Source organism: Solanum pennellii, chromosome 2 (genome assembly GCF_001406875.1).
Source record: "Solanum pennellii chromosome 2, SPENNV200".
Taxonomy (NCBI): Eukaryota; Viridiplantae; Streptophyta; class Magnoliopsida; order Solanales; family Solanaceae; genus Solanum; species Solanum pennellii.
In genome coordinates this window covers 45,935,318-45,957,051 of record NC_028638.1, presented here as the reverse complement: position 1 = coordinate 45,957,051, position 21,734 = coordinate 45,935,318, and the positions used below count along the sequence as shown (strand labels likewise).

Sequence of the window (21,734 nt, the reverse complement as noted above, 5' to 3'; positions counted from 1 at the left end):
AAAAAAATTTACCTGGTTCTGGGCGGCGAACCGGAACTACGAGTTTGAAGAAGACGACTCCACCTCCTCAACTCGAAAAACCACAAAAACACTTTAAAATTTTTGAACTATGGGAACCAAGAATTCTCAAAATTTTATGAGTATTCTTTTGTTTTCCCCTCCAAATCCTCTCTAAAAATAGTGAATGAAGTGGGCTTATATAGAAACCCAAAAATCCTCAAAAAGGATGAAACACCGATGTGGGACTATTGCAAAATTGAAAATTGTTTGAGAGACAATGTGGGAAAGCAGTTTTTTTTTTTTTTTTTTTTTTTGTATTTGACTCAAAATGTATGAATTTTAAAATCATCGGACCAAAATTTGCTATTAAATAAATAAAGCTTCAAAATCACGAATTTTTAAAATGTTAGGCCAAAATTGGGTGTCAACAACAACAATATACCCAAACCTTATCACTATCTCGAGGAGGTAGAGAGGTTGTTTCTGAAAAACTTTCGACTCAAGTGCATCAAACCCAAGTAAAAGAATAAGGAGCAATATGAAGATAGCATAGCCGTTAATAAAAGAAACAATGTGAAGTCAACAAGAAAGAAAGAAACAATAACAAGAGCTAAATAGTGTGATAATCGAAACACAATATACAGGCAAGAACTTCAAGGGAACGACAATTCATGTAGTTCATCAAATTTATTTTAATCCTTACATAATATTTTTAAGGAAAAACTTCAATGAGGGACCTTAGGCCAAAGAGAGGTGTAATCTTGTAGCTCATAAAGCCAGCCTCAAGGAATAGCTTTTCCCATTCTTTCTCAGTTCTCTCCCTTCCAGTGAGTAAAACCATCATTAGTACATCAAAAATGAGCTTCACTTCAGTCATGTTTGCTTCTTCTTTATCTCTATCCAATACCATGTCAATGATAAGAACCTTCCCTTTTCTTCCTTCATTTTTATCCTTGATAGCTTCTCCACATCTCTTTAGTATCTTCACACAATTTTCATCACTCCAATTATGCATCACATGCTGCAAAAATTAACTCACATTTTCTCAACCATTAGACAAAGTTTTCAAACTGTTTTGCTAGTCATTGGCATGAGCAACAAAACAGACAAGAGGAGATCAGAAGAACAAGGATTCGAATAGTCTATTTTTCCCCTTCTAGCAAGATAAAAACATCACTGAAATTAAACAAGACATTGTAAACATCACAAACTGATGAATGATGACCTATAGCCTTTAATAAATAATCTATATAGTCTTCCAAAAAGAGTGTATTGATTCGGAACATGAGGATCAAAGTAACTAATGTTTGGTGTGAATTCGAACTAAGAATCTTTAAAGTTTTTAAAATAAAATTTATAAATCAAGGAACTACATAAAAATTAACAATCCTAAATATTTAAAATTTGGAAAAAAATTAAGATCAAGGAAAATATCTTTGATTGTCTAAATAGTATCTAAGGCAATCTTTTTGGGATGGAGGGAATAATTGAAATACTACATAAGTCAATACGAACTCTTGAGATGTGAGTTAAAGTTATTTACTTAGTTATATCTTCAATACGCCCCTAATGTAAATTTTTTTTTTTGAGGAAGGGTGCAGTGAGCTCAAAGCTATGATCCTTGTTTTATGTACTTCACTATATGTTCACCATGAATGTTCAGCAAATTGTAAAGGAATTTTTGTAGGCATAATACATAAACATACACTCAAGTTTGGTCTTAGCTAGTAAATAAGCACTCCAACTTTGAGAGTGCAAATCTAAACTCCTCAAGTTGATCTCAAGTGGCCATTGAACACTCCAACTCGCCTGTGTCTACTGCACACCTGACGCTGACGTGACATAAAATTTGGTGGTGTCTAGATAATTATTTTGTAAATTGAAATGTTTAACTCATGATACAATAGAGATGGGTTGAGGTATCTTGCATATTCAAAGTAGGAGTGTTTACTTATTTGTTGAGGCTAAGAGGGAGGGAACAAGACCTTTCATCCCTCAAGTTAATCAGATTGAGGAAATTCTAGAGTGCATCAATCTAAACATATTTAGAGATGTAACACTAGCAGATCGTAAACAAGAGCTAGAATCGCGTTACCTTAAACAAGATGGCATCAGCAGAGGGAATTGAGTGAAACATGTCACCTCCTACATATTGCACATTATGTGTGTCTGGCATGTTAGCAACAACATGAGGTAGGTCCAACACAGTGCATTTAAGATGAGGAAATGCAGCCAAAATAGTGTTAGCTATAATTCCAGTGCCACCTCCAACATCAACCAAGGAATCTATCTCCTGAAATACTTGTTTGCAGTCATTCACAACCAAACACATCATTTGGGAATCACTAGCCATTGCTTCATTGAAAACATTGTTGAATCTTGGATTTTGGTCACAGAATTTCCACATGGGTGCACCATGTGCTGTCTCAAAAGGGGTGGTTTCATTTCCTAGAAACCAATCCCCTAAAGATTGCCATGGATTCACCATAACAGGATCAATCATTGCTCTAGCAAAAGGTGACAAGTTTGGGATCTCACTCTTCAAAAGCAGCTTAGAAGAAGGTGTAAGAACATACCCTTGTTGACTTTCTGAGTTTTCATCAAGAAAGTCTGTAGTAGCAAAGAATCCAGAGTATACCAATAGGCGCATCAATCGATGAATTGCCTCTGATTTTTCAAGAGGAAGTTTCAGCTCAGAAACAAGTTGAGACAGAGTCATTGGCTGCTTATGACTATGAATAACATCTGGTATGCCTAATTGAATTGCACAACCAAGAACCATGGAATTTGCAAAACTGAAGGCATGCTTGTAGATATGAGCCTGAGCTTCAAACATTTCACTAGACATTGGAACATCCATTCTTCTTCAGAATTTCCTTGCTCTTTTTCTGCTTAAACAATCAAATAGTATAAACTTTGAATGCAGGGTCAACTGCTTTGATTTTGAATAGTAGTAATAGACTAATCATTTTAAATCGGAAGTTCGAAAAATAAAAATACAGTGTCTAAAATTTACTGAAGCTATCAAAGGTTATGCATTGATATCAAATTATAAACTGTCTAATTTATAGCTGACGAATCAAGATATTCAGTATTTTTTGTTTTTCTTTTCTCAAGTTTTAATTATTACTATTTGCAACTATATTGAAGCTATCAAGGTTATATATTGATATCAAATTATCAACTTGTCAAATTCCAAATATGGTGGTAGATCAGGAAAAGAGAATGGTTATTTATGAATAATATATTGGACGTGTATGTTAGCACCCTTTTAGTCTACCAATGATTTGCACATGGAATATTTAAGGAAATTCAAAAGTAGAATTCTTTAGCTTATAAGTTATTTATTTTTTATTTCTGTCCGATAGTGTTTATAGTAGATTATCACAGCTTTTCAATTATTTATTTTTTCTTATTTTTAGGTAGCAGTTGTTGCACTAAGGAGGTTATTTCTTCACTTTCTCATTCAGTAGACAATTATTTTCCTTGTTTCAGTGTTGTATTTAATGTATTTGAATTCAGTGAAATATTAAGCAGAAAATTACTAAGTCTTTGACTACTTCAAACTCAACATATTGTAGGTTCTCTCTAACGAATCAACACCATAGATAGAAAAAAAAACTTCAAATTTTATTTTGCAACGTCCGGTAACTAGATCCTTAACGAGGGACTATTAACAGCCTAGTTGTGTGTTTGACAATTAATTTGCTTAAGTAAATGCATGCTCGTCTAATTGTCATTAGGTATGTAATTATGTTTGTGATGACATACTTAGAGTTGACAGCTGCCTCTTTTCTTGTGGCAATTTTAAGAGTCGACTATACATGTATTTGGTCGGGTGTAATTGGTAAAAATCATATTTCATACTATCAAATATATAAATATATATTTTGAATAAGATTTCATATTCTTAAATATTTTTTACTTATCTATCAAATATATAACAACTATATAATTTGTAGCATATCTAGAAAAAAAAATTGTCGGGTCATTTAAAGAGCTCGATATTTAAATTTAAAAAATTAATTTATTGTTAATTTTTTTTTTTAGTTTCAAGTACTGAAACATCGAACGGAGTTTGAATCTAAACTTTTGGGCTATTTAGGTAAGATTTGAGCCATCCTAACTAGTTGAAATTCAAAGTTACCATTGAATTGTATCAAATTTTTATTTAAGTTTTATGTTATTATTGTATGAAAAATAAATTTTTAGTTTGCATATTACTGTACTTATATTACTTCTGTGTGAATATTATATGAAAGTTATATAGTACTACTTCTTTCTTTTCTTATACAACAGTGAAAGGTGGCTTAAGCTTTACCTCCCTCCACAAGACCACATCAAAAGGAGGGATGAAAATCATCTTTGAGTAAAGGGGATGGGACTTGCTTGTCTGGCAAGGGCGGCTCTAAAGAAAAAAGCAATTGTCTTAAACCTTTGTATTTAAGAGGGTTTTTTTTAAAAAAAAAAAAGGAATAATAGTGTAGTCATTAAAATTTATTAAATATAAAGTTGTTCGGATTATATTAAATTAATGAATATATTAGTCGAAATAAATATTATGGATTAATATAATTAATTTAATTACTTAAATTCAGATAAATATAAGTTTAATTAAAGCCTGCTCCATAAAGATTTCACTTAAATCCGATTGGCTGAAGGGAGTCATGTTTCAATCGCAACTCCTCTATTCTAAAACTATAAATAGGGGTCTCATAATTCAGAAAAAGAGAACCAAGAATTCTAAACAAGAAGCTAGAGAAAACTCGTGGATCAAACGCTATAAACTCTACAAGTTCAAGAATTCAATTGTTCAAGTTCAAGATTTGAAGAAGTCAAGATCAAGTTCAAGAACGATTAAGACCACCGGATTCAAGATCAAGCTCGAAGCCCTTGAATTCAACTAGAAAGTCAAAATCAGAAGCCCTTGAATTCAACTAGAAAGTCAAGATCCAGATAAAGTTCAAGTCAAGATCAAAATCAAGTCCAAGTCCAAGATCAAGTTTAAGAACAATCAAGATCAAGACCACCGGATTCAAGATCAAGCTCGAAGCCCTTGAATTCAACTAGAAAGTCAAGATCAGAAGCCCTGGAATCCAACTAGAAAGTCAAGATCTAGACAAAGTTCAAGTCAAGATCAGAATCAAGTCCAAGAACAATCAAGATCAAGAGCACCGGATTCAAGATCAAGCTCGAAGCCCTTGAATTCAACTAGAAAGTCAAAATCAGAAGCCCTTGAATTCAACTAGAAAGTCAAGATCCAGATAAAGTTCAAGTCAAGATCAAAATCAAGTCCAAGTCCAAGATCAAGTTTAAGAACAATCAAGATCAAGCTCGAAGCCCTTGAATTCAACTAGAAAGTCAAGATCAAGATCAAGATCAAGATAAAGTTCAAGTCAAGTCAAGATCAAGTCCAAGATCAAGTTCAAGATCAAGTCCAAGTCCGAGAGCAAGATCAAGATCAAGATAAATCCCAAGTTTAAGATCAAGCTTTAAATCCCTTAAAATTATATTTAAAAAGGCGAATTCAGAGGAATCATAAAGATTGTAACACTCGCACTTGAAATAATAAATTTGAATAATAAATCGATTGTTGCTATAATTTTTCGTTCCTGATTATTGTTTTATCAACGCAAATTTTATTGTCATTGTAGGTTATAGGTATAAAGCTTTTTATGTAAGAGGAAAAAAATTGTTAAAGACTTAAAATAATCTAGAATGCTATATTTATTAAATGTATTGGCTATAATATATTTCATTAAAAAAATTAATATTTAAAGTCCTCCATTTCAGTTTCGACTTTAAATCACTACAAGATCAACTAAAATAAAAGTTGGTCTTTATCATATCTAATCCTAAAACTAGTCATTTGACTTCTATCTGAATGAAAAGGTATGATCTGTCAATGCTTGTTTAGAAGATTGTGCCCTGGGTAGGGTTTGGTAAATGGAGAAAACAATTTAAAACAAACAGGGAATGAACAAATTGTTCTTGGAAATCTACATATTAATTAACTTGTATACCCCAACAGCAACAAGTGCCATAATTTGTATACAATGAGTGTATCTAACCTATTGTATTCGTCAGTTTACTAATTTTACTTGTGTTGGCGTTTACGGTTTATCTATAATTATCTTTCTGGGCATGTCAAGAATAAATTTTTGTGACATTTATATATTCACTAGTTCTTGAACACGTGCAACGCACGTGTATTTTATATCATTTTAAACTACACAAACACACAATCAACTATGAACTTGTGTGCTCCAAACATTGTTCATGTCTACATTTCAAAGTTTAAATATTCAAAGGCATTCACAGATCAACTTATATCTGAATTTGAGTTTTATTGCAATAGAAACTTTTCATAAATAGATATTATACCAAAAGAAGTGAATATGCTGCTAGTTAAGCAATAATAAAAAAAGTGTTGGTCAATATTTGTAGTTAAAACAATTATATTGGAATAGATTTACCTGAGTAGACTCTTTTTGGAGGAGAAATCTAATTAAAGAAGGCAAATGAAATAATTGGACAAACCCACCTTATGATAAACTTTATAGAGTATTTAACGAATGTAAAAAGATTTATCAGAATAAATATCATTAAGAAGATTAAACTATGTACAACCAATAATAACAAAGAAATATTTTATATATTAAAGTACGAATGAAGAATGTAAAAGGAAATTACTATTGGAAGAATAAAGAAAGAAAATTTAATGAGAAATAAATTTTTGAGTTCCTACACACAAGAATTTTAGGAATAGTAAATAAAATTTTTTCTTGGCAAAGTTAAATTTATAGAACAAAATTAGAAAACATGAAAAGACACGTGGAAAATTGAAAGGTCAAATACTATTAAAATATAAAAAAAATAGAGATGAAATTTAACTTTGAAAGATAAATGAATCTACTTCAATTTCTTGTCTTAAGGATAATTACTCATTTGTATTTTTTTAAAATNATATATATATATATATGAAATTATAAAAGTTTAATTTAGTAAAGAGACAAAATGGTAATTCAACCTTTTACTTTAGAGTTTTCCACTTATAATAATACTAGATTATCTAAACTGTCTACTTAATTTCGTTTCTTAATTAATGTACAGTGTCTTTGTTTCTACACTACGATACATTATAATTTTATCATGCATATTGTATCATGTTTAAATATTAATTTTGATACATTACAATTTTATCATGCACATTATATCATGTTCAAATATTAATTTTGATACATAACTTTAATTCATTTTGATAATATAAAATTTTTACCAAATATATCATTTATCATGTATGTAGTATGGATATATATTTTCTACGTATAAGAATTAGTCAATTTAGAGGGGTTTTAAAGAGATTTAAACATGATGGTGAAGATCTTGTTTTGGGTTTGAAATTAAGTATTTGTTGAAGGGTTTTCACCATATATATATATCCAACAGTCACATAAAGCCAGATTCAGCTAGTCATGGTAATATAGATATATATATAAAATTGATATATATATTGTGGCTCCTATGTGCTTATTAGTTGAATATCTTCTATTGAGAACTCCTTTTCCTAGAATTAGTTATTAGTTATTCATTTCACAGAATTAGTTACTCATTTTCTGTTTTTATGTTAAGTGGTAGTTAGAGAGGTTGTTACAAATCCTAACTGAATTATTCTAGAATCATCCATTTGTATATTTGTATAAATAGATAGCATTGTAGTTCAGTTAGAACACACATTCATTTTATAACAGAATTACAGATCAGATTCTCTTCTCCTTCTTCCTTCTCTAATGGCAGTCATCAATGGTGTCTTTTGCTCAAGCTTTGTGAGCTAAATTTGTCATGGTATCAGAGCATTAAAGGTTTTTTTTCTGCTCAAATTCATATCTGTTAATTGTTCATCTTCAATTTCGTTCTTTTTCTTCTTCTTCTTCAATTCGCACAATGGTTGAAGTTGTGAATCATGTTACTGGGTCCTCATCCTCTGCTCCGTCATCCTCTGTTCCAGCTCCAATTAATTTCGATGCTGGAAGTCCACTATACATTCACCCCTCTGATAGTGCAGGTTCAGTGCTTGTTCCTGTACCATTTGATGGTGCTGGTTTTCGATCATGGAAAAGAAGTGTGTTACGTTCACTTTCAGTGAAGAACAAGTTAGGGTTCATCAATGGAGAATGCATGAAGCCAAGTCCACAGTCTCCTGATTATCGTCAATGGGAAAGATGTGATGCCATGGTTACTTCCTGGATACTGAATTCCTTAAGCAAGGACATTGCAGATAGTGTAGAATACGTGTTTGATTCATTGGAGTTGTGGAGTGAATTACAGGATCGATATGATCAGACCAATGGAGCTAAGCTGTATCAAATCCAGAAGGAAATTAATGATCTCAATCAAGGTATTCTGGACATTACTTCATATTACACAAGAATGAAGAAACTCTGGGAAGAGCTCACCACACTAAGTGCTAAGAATATCTGCAATTGTACTTGTACATGTGGTGCTAAACAGACAATGCATAAGGCTGAGCAAGACAGACGACTCATTCAGTTTCTCATGGGCCTTAATGAGGTTTATACCATCATTCGAGGAAACATGCTGATGATGAATCCTTTACCTTCTATGGGACAAGCTTTTGCTCTTTTGGTTCAGGAAGAAAAACAAAGAGAGTTCAAACCAAACAATCAATTTTCTGCAGAATCTTCCTCTTCCTTGAATGTTAGTTCCAGTTCTTCACGAAGTTCTGGAAGTCCTTCAGGTGTGCGAGGTTTTCAAACCAACTATGCCAATAGTAGTGCAAGAACAAGGCCTTTCTGTGATCATTGTAAAAGAGTTGGACACACAAAGGACAGATGCTACAAGCTCCATGGATATCCTAGCAGACCAAATGCCAATTCAGGACCTAATAACCAGCCTTACAATAACTATCCACCAAGGAGTCAATACAACCAGAATCAAAACTCCAATTCTTCCCAGTATAAAGGACACAAAGGCAAAGGTACTGCAGCAAATGTTCATGGAGATCTGCTAGAGAAGGGTGAATCTAGCACTCAGAGTGGTCCTGCAGGTGTTTTGTCTCAAGAACAATATCATCATTTGGTCAGTATGTTGCAGCAATTCCAAGGAGGAAACATGGGAGATGGATCTGCATCTAATAATCCAGCATCTGATAATGCATCTGCCAACTTTGCAGGTATAATTGCTTGCAATTCCTCTGTAGATTATGATAAACTTTCATGTGGATGTTTCAAAAAAACTGACTCTTGGATCTTAGACTCAGGGGCTACTCATCATATAACTTTTGATAAGACCAATCTCCAAAATCATTACAATACCCTATCCAATGCTTGTTAGACTACCTAATGGCTATAGAGTCAAAGTAACACAAGTTGGAGAAGTGAGGCTAACCTCTGAGATCACATTGTCAAATGTTCTTTTGATACCTACCTTCAAATATAATTTGATATCCATAAGTTCTTTGAATAAAAATCTTCAATGTAACACTATCTTCACTAATTCATTTTGTATACTGCAGGCCCCTTCACTGAAGAGGCCTCTGGAAATTGGTAAGACACATGATGGGCTGTACTTTCTTTGTTCAAAGTGCCTACAGAAGAACAATCATATTCCTCAGCAGAATCACAATTTTCCTTGTCTTTCATCTCATGTAATCAATAAAAACGAACCACAATGTTCATCTAGTTCCCATTTCTGTTTCCCTAGTACAAATACAAAGAACTGTTTTGTTGATTCTAATCCTGTTGTAAAGAATACAATTGTTACCAATAAAAGTGATAATTCTTGTTTCACTTCTTTTACATCTCATGCAAATGCTGCAGACCTGTTATGGCATTATAGACTTGGTCATGTTCCCTTTGTGAAGATGAGAGGGTTAACTTCAATACCAGTGAAGTTCTCAACCAAACAACCTTTTTTTTGTCCAATCTGTCCTATGGCTAGGCAAACAAGGTTACCATTTCCCATTAAAACCACTCAGTCCACTAAATGTTTTGATTTGTTACACATTGATCTATGGGGGCCTTACCACACCAAAACACACAACAACTTCAGCTATTTCATCACCTTAGTAGATGATTGCAGTAGGGCTACATGGACCTATCTCTTAAGCAATAAAAGTAATGCATTACCTGTGGTGAAGTCATTTGTATTGATGGTTGAAAATCAGTTTCAAACCTCAATAAAGAAAATCAGATCAGACAATGGATTGGAATTCTCAAACACTGAAGCCAATTTGTTTTTCCAATCCAAAGGTATCCTCCATCAGAAAACTTGCCCACACACACCACAACAAAATGGTGTAGTGGAAAGAAAACACAAATATCTACTTGAAACAGCTAGAGCACTCCTTTTCCAATCTAACCTACCAATAAGATACTGGGGGGAATGCATTTTAACAGCCACTCATATTATCAACAGGCTACCATCACATACCTTGGAAAATAAGTGTCCTGTTGAAGTATTACACCAAAGAAAACCATCATATTCACACATGAGAAGTTTTGGTTGCCTATGTTATCCTACCATACCAAAACCACAAAGAACCAAATTTGATCCTAAAACTAGTCCTCATGTCTTCATAGGATATCCTCCTAACACAAAGGGGTACAAAGTGCTAAGTCTAGCTACTAAAAAGATCCATGTTTCCAGGGATGTGGTGTTTCATGAGACAATATTTCCTTTTTCTTTGACAAAAAATACTACTGTTTTTCCTACATCTCCACTTTTCCATTCTGACATTCCTTCTTTCTCTTCATTATATCCTGATAATGACTCACCTCCTCCTAATCCTACACAAAGTGCTCCTATATCATCTCACAATAATCTTGAACAATGTGATCAAAGAGCTCATCAACCAACATCACCTATAACATCTAGTTCTGCTGAAACCACTAGTTTAACACAACCTTTTTCTGAACCTCCTAAAGCTGCACCTGTTCTTAGAAAATCAACCAGAGTTCACATAACACCATCTTACCTAAAAGATTACATTCACCTAAAACCCAAAACCACTTCACTCTCACTTTGTACTTCTTTTACACACAATAGTCATATTGCCCCTGAGGATTTGACACCTTCTAGTCAGTCTTTTGTGATGAATATTTCTCATGAATGTGAACCATCATCTTATGAAGAAGCAGCTATGAATCCTGCATGGCAAACAGCTATGACACAAGAATTCAGTGCACTGCATGAAAACCATACATGGGATCTAGTTCCCTTGCCATCTGGGAAGAAACCCATTGGATGCAAATGGGTATACAAGATTAAACATAAGGCAGATGGTACAATAGAAAGACTGAAAGCCAGGTTAGTTGTGAAGGGTTATACTCAACATGCTGGAGTCGACTACACTGAAACATTTTCCCCAGTTGTGAAAATGACAACAGTTAGAGCTTTGCTTGCTACTGCAGCCAAGAAACATTGGGATATATTCCAACTAGATGTCAATAATGCTTTTCTTCATGGGGATTTATTGGAGGAAGTTTACATGGATATACCACAAGGATTAGATACTGGCAATCCTAATCTTGTTTGCAAGTTGAATAAATCTTTATATGGCCTGAAACAGGCCAGCAGACAATGGTATGCAAAGTTAACTGATGCTCTCAACTCAAGAGGATACACTCATTCCATGAATGACTATTCTCTATTTCACAAAAAATCAAGTTCATCAATGGTGTTTGTAGCTGTATATGTGGATGATGTACTAATCACTGGTACTGATCTTGTGGAGATACAAAATCTGAAGACTTTTCTGCATGAGACTTTCAAGATAAAAGACTTGGGGAGGTTACACTACTTCCTTGGTTTAGAGGTCTTGTATAAGGAAGATGGCATTCTCATTTCTCAAAGAAAGTTTACTTTGGATCTGCTCAAGGAATATAATTGCAGTCATTTCACACCTTTCTCATCACCTCTTGATCCATTAATCAAGTTGAGAGCTGAAGAAGGTTCATTACTCTCAGATCCTGCTTATTACAGGAAGCTCATAGGTAAACTCAACTTTCTCACAAATACTAGACTGGACATTGCCTATGGGGTACAACACTTAAGTCAATTCATGCATGCACCTAGAGAGCCTCATCTACAAGCAGTCTTTCACATGTTAAGATATCTGAAGCAAGATCCAACATTAGGTATTTTCATGTCCAATACAGATGATTATACAGTGAGAGCTTTTTGTGATTCAGACTGGGCATCCTGCCCTGATTCTAGAAAATCTGTTACTGGGTATGTGGTTCTGCTTGGTAATAGTCCAGTGAGCTGGAAGTCCAAGAAACAAGAAACCATTTCTTTGTCTTCAGCTGAAGCAGAATACAGATCGCTTAGAAAGGTCGTTGGTGAATTAGTATGGTTGCAAAGACTATTTGAAGAACTGACTGTTCCTAGCACTGAACCATTTCATGTGTTCTGTGATAGTCAATCTGCCTTGCATATTGCACGAAATCCTGTTTTTCATGAGCGAACCAAGCACATTGAGATAGATTGTCACTTTGTCCGGACTAAACTTCAAGAAGGCCTCATTACTTTACATCATATTGGCACTGCTCAACAATTAGCTGATATACTCACCAAAGCATTGACTGGAATCAAACACTCGAATATATTGTCCAAGTTGACAGCGATTGCATCACCTTCAACTTGAGGGGGGTATTGAGAACTCCTTTTCCTAGAATTAGTTATTAGTTATTCATTTCACAGAATTAGTTACTCATTTTCTGTTTTTATGTTAAGTGGTAGTTAGAGAGGTTGTTACAAATCCTAACTGAATTATTCTAGAATCATCCATTTGTATATTTGTATAAATAGATAGCATTATAGTTTAGTTAGAACACACATTCATTTTATAACAGAATTACAGATCAGATTCTCTTCTCCTTCTTCCTTCTCTAATGGCAGTCATCAATGGTGTCTTTTGCTCAAGCTTTATGAGCTAAATTTGTCATCTTCGTCATAAATGTGGGTATTTGTCCTAATTTTCATAAATGTGGGTATTTGTGTTGAGCATAATTAGGCCTCCTGATCCTTTTTCTGGTAGGATAACCTTATCTTTTTATTGTACTGTCTCTATTTATTTCTCTACTTTAGTAGTAACATTCACAATATATTTCTAGTATATATCTAAGACATATTTTAGTTTTATTAGATACATATATACTATTAAATCTTGAACGTTATTATCAAAATCTCTTGGTGACAAGAATATTTGGTATTAGTTAAGTTTTCAGTTAACAACAGACTTGTAATAGTAATATACTCGAAACACACGTATATATTTATTGAAAATGGTCTAGTGAATGTGTTGATGTTTACGTTTATTTAATACTAGTTTATGAGCACGTGCTTCGCACGTATGTTTCATGTGAATTTTTATAGATATGTTAGAATGACTAAAATTTTATGGAAATATATATGTAAATTGTAATGAATAATAAAATGTAACAATTACAAAATAAGAATAAAGACTTACGGCAATGAAACATTCATAGAAAACTAAATTAAGAAGTCTAACAGACTAACCGAGAGAAAAAAAGACAAAAAGAAAGAGAATATTTAAGAAAAAGTACAATATAGACATTATTCTTATAAAATTGATGTATATAGATGAAAAAATAAGTACAAAATTAGTACATAACTCTTTGAGTTCTTATTGACTCCTTTCATATCCTATCAAAATTCAAGAGTCTTCATCATCTACTTTTACTATAGAATAAAAATAATAGCCAAATAATCTTGGTAGGGGTTTCATGAGATAAAAAAGTTGAATTTATATAAATAGAATTGAAGGAATATGAAAAGATATCTTAAAGTTTTAGTTTAAATATTTGGAGGTTATGAATATGAAAAGATGAGAGTTATGAATATTAAGAGTATAAAAGTTGAATAAGTAATTAGAAAATAATAATAAATAAATGAGGAATATGAAAAAAAAATTAAAGTTAGCAAATCAGGTAGAAAGAACAACTAAAGTTCTTATCATGTAATTAAGCATCAATGAATTTAAATTTGTGAAACTAGAGTCATTCTTTAATAATAATCAAGAGGACATTATCAATGTGTATCTCCATTATGTAGATTTGCACCCTTTAAATTATTAAATTTCGTTATTTATCATAAAGGACAATACTTTATCCACATCAATTATATTATTCATGAGAGGGGTTAAGGAAAAAGTTAAAAGAAGAGGAAAAGTAAAGAAATTTAGGTAAAAAAAAAATTTTTTTAAAAAATAATTATTATATACATATAGATTATTATAGATGATAAATATCAATAAATTAGATATTTAGTTAGGAATTAATCTTAGAAAGTCTAAAAGTCATTAACATTTTATTAAATTTATACAATCAAATATTGAAATATTTTATAACAATTTAATTTATAGAAGGGGTAAAACCGTAATTCAACTTTCAACTTTTTTGTTCATGCTTTTAGTAATACTAGTTTCTGACAACGTGCGTTGCACGTTTATTTTTTACTATTGTTACATAATATAAAATTATGCTATCAAATAGAAAATGTTTAAACCAACAATATTAATTTTACCAATTATATTTAATGTATCAACAAAAATAAATAAAAAGGGATTGTGCATTTGACATCAAGCAAAAAGTATGTGAAATTAATTAATATAATATAATCTCCTTTAACTTTATATAAGTCTCTTTTTTAATCTAAATATCAGCGATAACCTTTTATAGTCATAAATGGATATTAAAAGTACATGCACACTTATTAATGAGAAACGATAGAGTGAAATATTTATATTATTTAAGGTTCTAAAATTAAAATACAGTACTATCAAAATTATACAAGATTAAAAGCAATTGCATTTAAAATATAAAACTGACAGATATATAATTTAAATACTGAACTTCATACATACATCTATTTCAAAAGCTCATAATAATAGCTAAAAGATTACAACACCAGAATGAGTTTATTAGAAATGCAAAAGAAATTAGAAACAATAATAATCTTTGTGAAGGAGAATATGTATCGAAAGAGATATGAGGACTTAGGCATGTCTAAAAAGAAGCCTTCTATTTCTTCTCCCCACCTCATGTATTCTATTTTTTCATGTCTTTTTTGCCTATCATAGATGGAATAGTTTTTTTGATTATCAGTTGATTGACAATATCTTTCATTTTTTAATGGTTATCACCTATTTCTTAAATAGTAGTAAAAATGTCTGTTTAAATTCTATATTTTTTAGTTCAAAAATAGTCTTTAATATATAGATAGATGGAAAGAAAAATTACAAATCATAGTTAGACTTAATAAGAGAATTAACATTACCACTAATAATTATTGCTTTGAACTTGGAATCTAGTCTAGTTTGAAGGAATAATTAAAAAGATGAAAAACACAAACCATTGTAATTAATAATAAATTGAGGCAATTACAAGTCATCTCAATAATTTATTACTAATTCATTCATATATAATAACACACTTTTAATATCTTAGTAATAATAAATCAAATAAATAAAATCAGTGGCATTAATCGGATAAATGGGGGGTCACTCTTTTCATATGCCAGTAATTATTCTAGGATATACATGTACAATTAAAATATATCTTTTCACATTCCAAACATTTAATTATTTCCTTATATTTTAATTAATAATTAATTTAAGGAAATGCAAAAGTCATCTACATTTTTATTAAAATGATACAATTTAACATTTAAACTAAATAATTAAATGCTTTATAACATTTTTTTATAGTTAGGGTAAAATTGTAATTCAACTTTTAACTTTTTTGTTCCCTCTTATAATAATATATATGATATGATATGATACAATACAAATATAGATTTGACTATTTTCTCTGATTGATTATAGATTTGACCATTTTCTCTGATTGATTAACTTGACAATGCATGTAGTTCATCAATCAAACTATTTTAATTGTTGTGCATGTAATATATATTTTAAAAGGAAAAACTTGAATGAGGGACCTTAGGCCAAAGAGAGGTGTACTTTTGTAGCTCATAAAGCCAGACTCCATGAATAGTTTTTTCCATTCTATCTCAGTTCTCTGCCTTCCAGTAGCTACAACCATCATTGCTTCACACTTCAGTCATATTTGCTTCTTCATCATCTCCATCCAATACCATGTCAATGATAAGAAACTTCCCTTTTCTTCCTTCATTTTTATCCTTGATAGCTTCTCTACATCTCTTTAGTATCTTCACACAATCCTCATCACTCCAATTATGCAACACATGCTGCAAAAAGTAACACTGTCATGTTCAACATCAATGTTAAGGAAGTTGCAAAGAAATTTCTGAACAATCATGTCATGATATGTTCCAGCAGTTTGTATACAAAGGTTAGAATCGCGTTACCTTAAACAAGATGGAATCAGCAGAGGGAACTGAGTGAAACATGTCACCTCCTACATATTTCAAATTATGTGTGTCTGGCATGTTAGCAACAACATGAGGGAGGTCCAACACAGTGCATTTAAGATGAGGAAATGCAGCTAAAATAGTGTCAGCTATAATTCCAGTGCCACCTCCAACATCAACCAAGGAATCCATGTCTTGAAAAACTTCTTTGCAGTCCTTAATAACCAAACACATCATTTGGGAATCACTAGCCATTGCTTCATCAAAAACATTGTTGAAACCTGGATTCTGGTGAAAGAATTCCCACATGAGTGCACCATGCGCTGTCTCAAATGGGGTGGTTTCATTTCCTAGAAACCAATCCCCCAAAGATTGCCATGGATTCACCGAAACAGGAGCAACAATTGCTCTAACAAAAGGTGACAAATTTGGGATGTCACTCTTCAAAAGCAGCTTAGAAGAAGGTGTTAGAATATACCCTTGCTGATTTTATGAGCTTTCATCAAGCAATATTGTATTTGTAGTAGCAAAGAATCCAGAGTATACCAATAGGCGCATCAATCGATGAATTGCATCTGATTTTTGAGGAGGAAGTTTCAGCTCAGAAACAAGTTGAGACAGAGTCATTGGCTGCTTATGACTATGAATAACATCTGGTATGCCTAACTGAATTGCACAACCAAGAACCATGGAATTTACAAAACTGAAGGCATGCTTGTAGATATGAGCCTGAGCTTGGAACAGTTCATTAGCCATCATTCATCAGAACGTCCCTGCTCTTTTCTACTTAAATAAATATGGAGTATAAACTTTTAATGGCTACACAAAGATAGTGATGCACTTATAGACAGAGCCAGACAAAGGGTAAAGCCGATAAGTCAACTGCTTTTAATTTTGGATAGTAGTAATTGACTTAAAGGTTAAAATAGAGCATCTCATTTTGGTTTAATTTGACTTTGTGTTGCTTGTCATCATCCTTTGTATGATAAAGTAACACCATCCAATACCATCAGGGACTAATTCAACTACTTCATAACTTATGTAGAATCTTTTTTCCTCAACTGGGTTCCCTTAGATTTTGGACTGGATTCTATCTATTTCATATCCTCGGCCTTTTTTCTTTGTAGTGAGAAATCAATCACCCCTTCTATCCCCATAGAGTTCAATTAACTGCTCATTGAACTCTATGGCGATGGAACTTTAAATTTGCATCATAAGATCTTGACTCTTCCTTTTCCTATGATTTTAGTGGGCTAAGTGACAGAATATTGGTGACTTGAGTGTAATATATGGTGTAATTGCAAAGAGTATGTCCAATGACTACTATTTCACAATGCGGAAGTCTTCTAAGAAATGGTAACTCAGGAGAATTTGAAGAACAAATGCAGAATCAAATATTTGTCTTTAAAGGGAGCAACTACAAGAAAATGTCTTCATTAATGCAGTTCCCAATTCGTATACACTAGAAAGCAAACTGAGAATTGATAAAATACTCAAATCTTGCAAGATGTTTGCTTTCCAGGAAAAAGAATATGATCTCAGACATGGAGGGATTTAAACACAAACATATAGATAAAAGTATCCTAACAATTTGAGCTTGAACATACAATTCAAAAGAAACAATGTTATGAATTCCAACCTCGGTCAGTGCTTCCACAGTTCCACTCACACAGCCACAGAGACTAAAGGAGATTGGGTAGAAGCACAGGGAGGTTGCTAAAGTTGGAACACCACAAGTCTGACAATGAAAATACATTACAACAGCCAGTCTAATGGTAATGTACAATGCGATGGCACTAGAGGTTCCAATAACATAAGGAGAACAAACATGAAAACAATATGAAGACATAACGGACATGGATTGTATACCAGCGTTTCACACCCACTGTTCTTTAAAGCTAACATTACACCCCTTAGAATTGGCTCGTCTCAATGAAATTGTACCATTGTCCACCGATAGAGGGGAATCAAGGTTAGGACATAATGAATTCCAAGCTTCCTGACCTGCAGATGGACATTTCAGGATCCCTTTTAGAGGCCTTTTTGACAAATAGGCTGCCTCCTTCTTGGAATCATTTTTTGCAAAAAAGTCTAAAGCATCCTCATTGGAATCATCAATTGCACTAATCTCTTTAGCCTTGCCATAAGCAGAACCCTCTCCTGACTTATCCTCACTAACTTTGACTAGGAAAAGATCCTCACCCGAACCAAATTCACCACCACTTATACGGGGAGAGGCACCATCATCTAAGTTACATTTACTGCCTTTGCCTTGGACACGATCATCAACCATGACTTTTTTTTTATCACCCCAAAAACCAGCAGAATCATCACAGAAGGTAAATTCTGCAATTTTACCGTTTGTAGCTTCTTTATGTTTGCTTACAGTTGTGTCAACAAGATATTTTTCTTCCTCTGATGATGTTCGAACAAGAACATCTGTACCTCTTCGCAATGAAGGGTTCTTGTCTCCCTTTTTCCCTTTAGGCAATTTGAACCATCCTTCACTCAACAAAGGCAGAGAAGATAGATTCTTTAGAAATGATGTCTTCTTTGGAGCATCTGACCACTTTTTCTTATCAGCTGTAGTCAATAATGACATGGCAATTACATTGGATATGAAAAGTTGACAGATAGCGCATTTGATTTGCTCATGTCTCTCAAAGGATGAAGCCTCTGTAAGACCTATCATTCTCTTGATCCCAAGAACTTTGCGCGCCAACTCTCCTAGTTCACACTGCTTATATTTGGGATTTTTGAAATACTTGGTGGCAATATAGCCAATGTCTACTTTATCTTTAGTCAAACCGAATTCCTCAAATGGGAATATATCTTTCTTTTCTGGGATTCCAAAACCAACAAATCGGATCCTCTCATCCGTAAGGAATTTTAGGACAGGATCAGGTAATTGTTCCCCAGAATGAAACCTGAGGATCAGACAACCTACTCCAAAACACAATAGAACCAAAATTATGGTGGGATCACGAGGGTGGCGCATGGCGTCAAGGCCAACAACAGGTGGACGAACCCAAACTTTACCTTCTGGAAAAAGAAAATCAATTGCACATAAAGATTCAAACTCTTTGGCCTTATAGGTAATGCCCTCTAATTTAACCTCAAACCTATTAGTTCTCAAATATACCGTGCCAGCCATAGATTGGTTTGATAAATGAGATGATCCTAGTGTTGTTGGATTGGCATGAATATATGTAGAAAAGATTAGCAAAAGGATGAGTGTTCCATAACATATACTATAGAAGGAACAGCTCCCCAAAGAAAATGAGATTTGACCCAGGATTGCTGGGTAACCAAGACCACAGACTGGAAAGAGGTACATCAAATTGTCACAAAAATGATATTCAAAACTACAAGAGAATAAAGGGGATAAAAAGAAGGGAGATTAATGGATAATCATTAAAATTGCAAAAATATGACACTTGTAAGGCAGGCTTTGTGTTTGGCAGTTATCCATACATTACCTCCACAAAATCCTTGTCTTCCACACCATGCCAGATAATGATCAACACTTGAAAACATCTAGCAACTTGAGTCTTCAGATATTATTATCTGTTCCACATCAATCTGACTTCATGGAGAATATTAGTGATTCACATTCAGGTTTACTATTTCTATTTTCAGCTCGTATATCATTGTCTTCTAGATAGATTAAGAAATCAAAGATTGGATTAACATCCATTATAAACAAAAACTGTGACATCACTTATTCCAATCAATACAACAACAACGAAAAGAATGTCAATCCAATAATCAAGACTGAATTGAAAAGGACATATTATTTTGCAAAAAGTACTGATAATTCATTAGAATACTTTCATTTCTACTACATCGCCAGAATCGAGTAAATTCTGAATCAAAATACACTGGGAACTCTTAACAACAATCTACCATTGATTCTTCTTTTTTTTTCAACTAATAGCTACCATGAATTCACATTTATGCCCTCTCACCCCTAATTCTCCTAGCAAGTTGGATATCCTTAGGCATGATAGTAACCCTCTTAGCATGAATGGCACACAAGTTAGTGTCTTCAAACAAACCAACAAGGTAAGCTTCAGCAGCTTCCTGGAGTGCAGCAACAGCAGAACTCTGGAAACGGAGATCAGTCTTGAAATCCTGAGCAATCTCACGAACCAAACGCTGGAATGGAAGCTTACGGATCAGAAGCTCAGTTGACTTCTGGTACTTGCGGATCTCACGAAGAGCCACAGTTCCTGGCCTGAATCTGTGAGGCTTCTTCACTCCTCCGGTGGCTGGAGCTGACTTTCTGGCAGCTTTGGTCGCCAATTGCTTCCTTGGAGCTTTTCCTCCGGTAGATTTTCGGGCTGTTTGCTTAGTACGAGCCATTTGGGAATTAGGGTTTATAAGATTTGGTGAAAAGAGATAGGGAATTTGAGGAAGCTCTTGAGATTTTGAATGTGATGGTGATGGAAGAAGAGAGGAGGGAGAATTTAAAGAAATTTGAGGGAAGGAGGAGGAGTGATCTTGACCGTTGATGAATTGAAATTGAATGGATGGACGAGATTTGGGGATTGTTTAGTGTAGTGGATCGATGACGTGGAGGACCCAAAAGTGATCCTTTTGCGTTGGTTACAAAGTGAATGGGTGCACAATCTACGGTTGTCATTGATTTATAGTATTCTCAAGTTGCGGATCGATGACGTGGATAGTTTTGTGCTTTGGGAATAGGTGGGGTAATCAGGCACGTCAATTCCATTTACATCTACGGTTCACATTTCCCAAGGGGTTTTGGCACGGATGATAAACATAAAATGTGCATTATGTGATAACAAAAATCAAAACAATAAAATTAGGGATTGTTTGGTACAAAGATAAATATGCAGGAATTAATAATGCAAGATTTAGTAATGTATAGATTAATCGTGCGTAATTATTTTATCAAGTGTTTGATTCGTTGTTTCCTATCATATCTTGTGTTTGGATTAAAATTTATTAAAAAAAAATCAATTATACCCTTAAATTATTATGCAATTGGGTTATGGTAATAATTGCCGGACAATAGTATTTCTTTATGACCTTTTAACTAGTTATGAAAAGAACAATTTTATTGTCATGTTTGCCTTTTTTTTAACTTAGATTATTTGAGAATAAATAATTGTCATCTTAGTAAATTGATCACTTACAAAATGTCAATTTTCAATTTTAAAAAAATTTAAACCATCAGCTTTTAAAATCGGTAAACAATAGTAAAATTGAATAAACCATCTACATTTACACATAACATTGTAAGTTGAAATTTTAATATGTATTCAATTTTATAAATTATTCAAAATACAAATAATAAAAAAATCGCACAAACATATATATATATATATATA

At 33.1% G+C, this 21,734-nt stretch overlaps 2 protein-coding genes and 1 pseudogene across 2 annotated transcripts; all 3 read right to left on the bottom strand.

Moving 5' to 3' along the window:
- Positions 1–539: 539 nt before the first annotated feature.
- Positions 540–3,054, bottom strand: LOC107010594 (probable O-methyltransferase 3). Its single transcript, XM_015209873.2, has 2 exons — positions 2,096–3,054; positions 540–1,021 (listed from the first exon to the last, which is right to left on the bottom strand). Exons 1-2 carry the CDS (start codon positions 2,858–2,860, stop codon positions 713–715), a joined length of 1,074 nt encoding a protein of 357 aa, XP_015065359.1. The 5' UTR covers positions 2,861–3,054; the 3' UTR covers positions 540–712.
- Positions 3,055–15,768: 12,714 nt separating this feature from the next.
- On the bottom strand, positions 15,769–17,702 carry LOC107011795 (annotated as a pseudogene).
- Positions 17,703–20,170: 2,468 nt separating this feature from the next.
- LOC107011796 (histone H3.2) lies at positions 20,171–20,835 on the bottom strand. Its single transcript, XM_015211444.2, has one exon. It carries the CDS (start codon positions 20,740–20,742, stop codon positions 20,332–20,334), a length of 411 nt encoding a protein of 136 aa, XP_015066930.1. The 5' UTR covers positions 20,743–20,835; the 3' UTR covers positions 20,171–20,331.
- Positions 20,836–21,734: the final 899 nt, after the last annotated feature.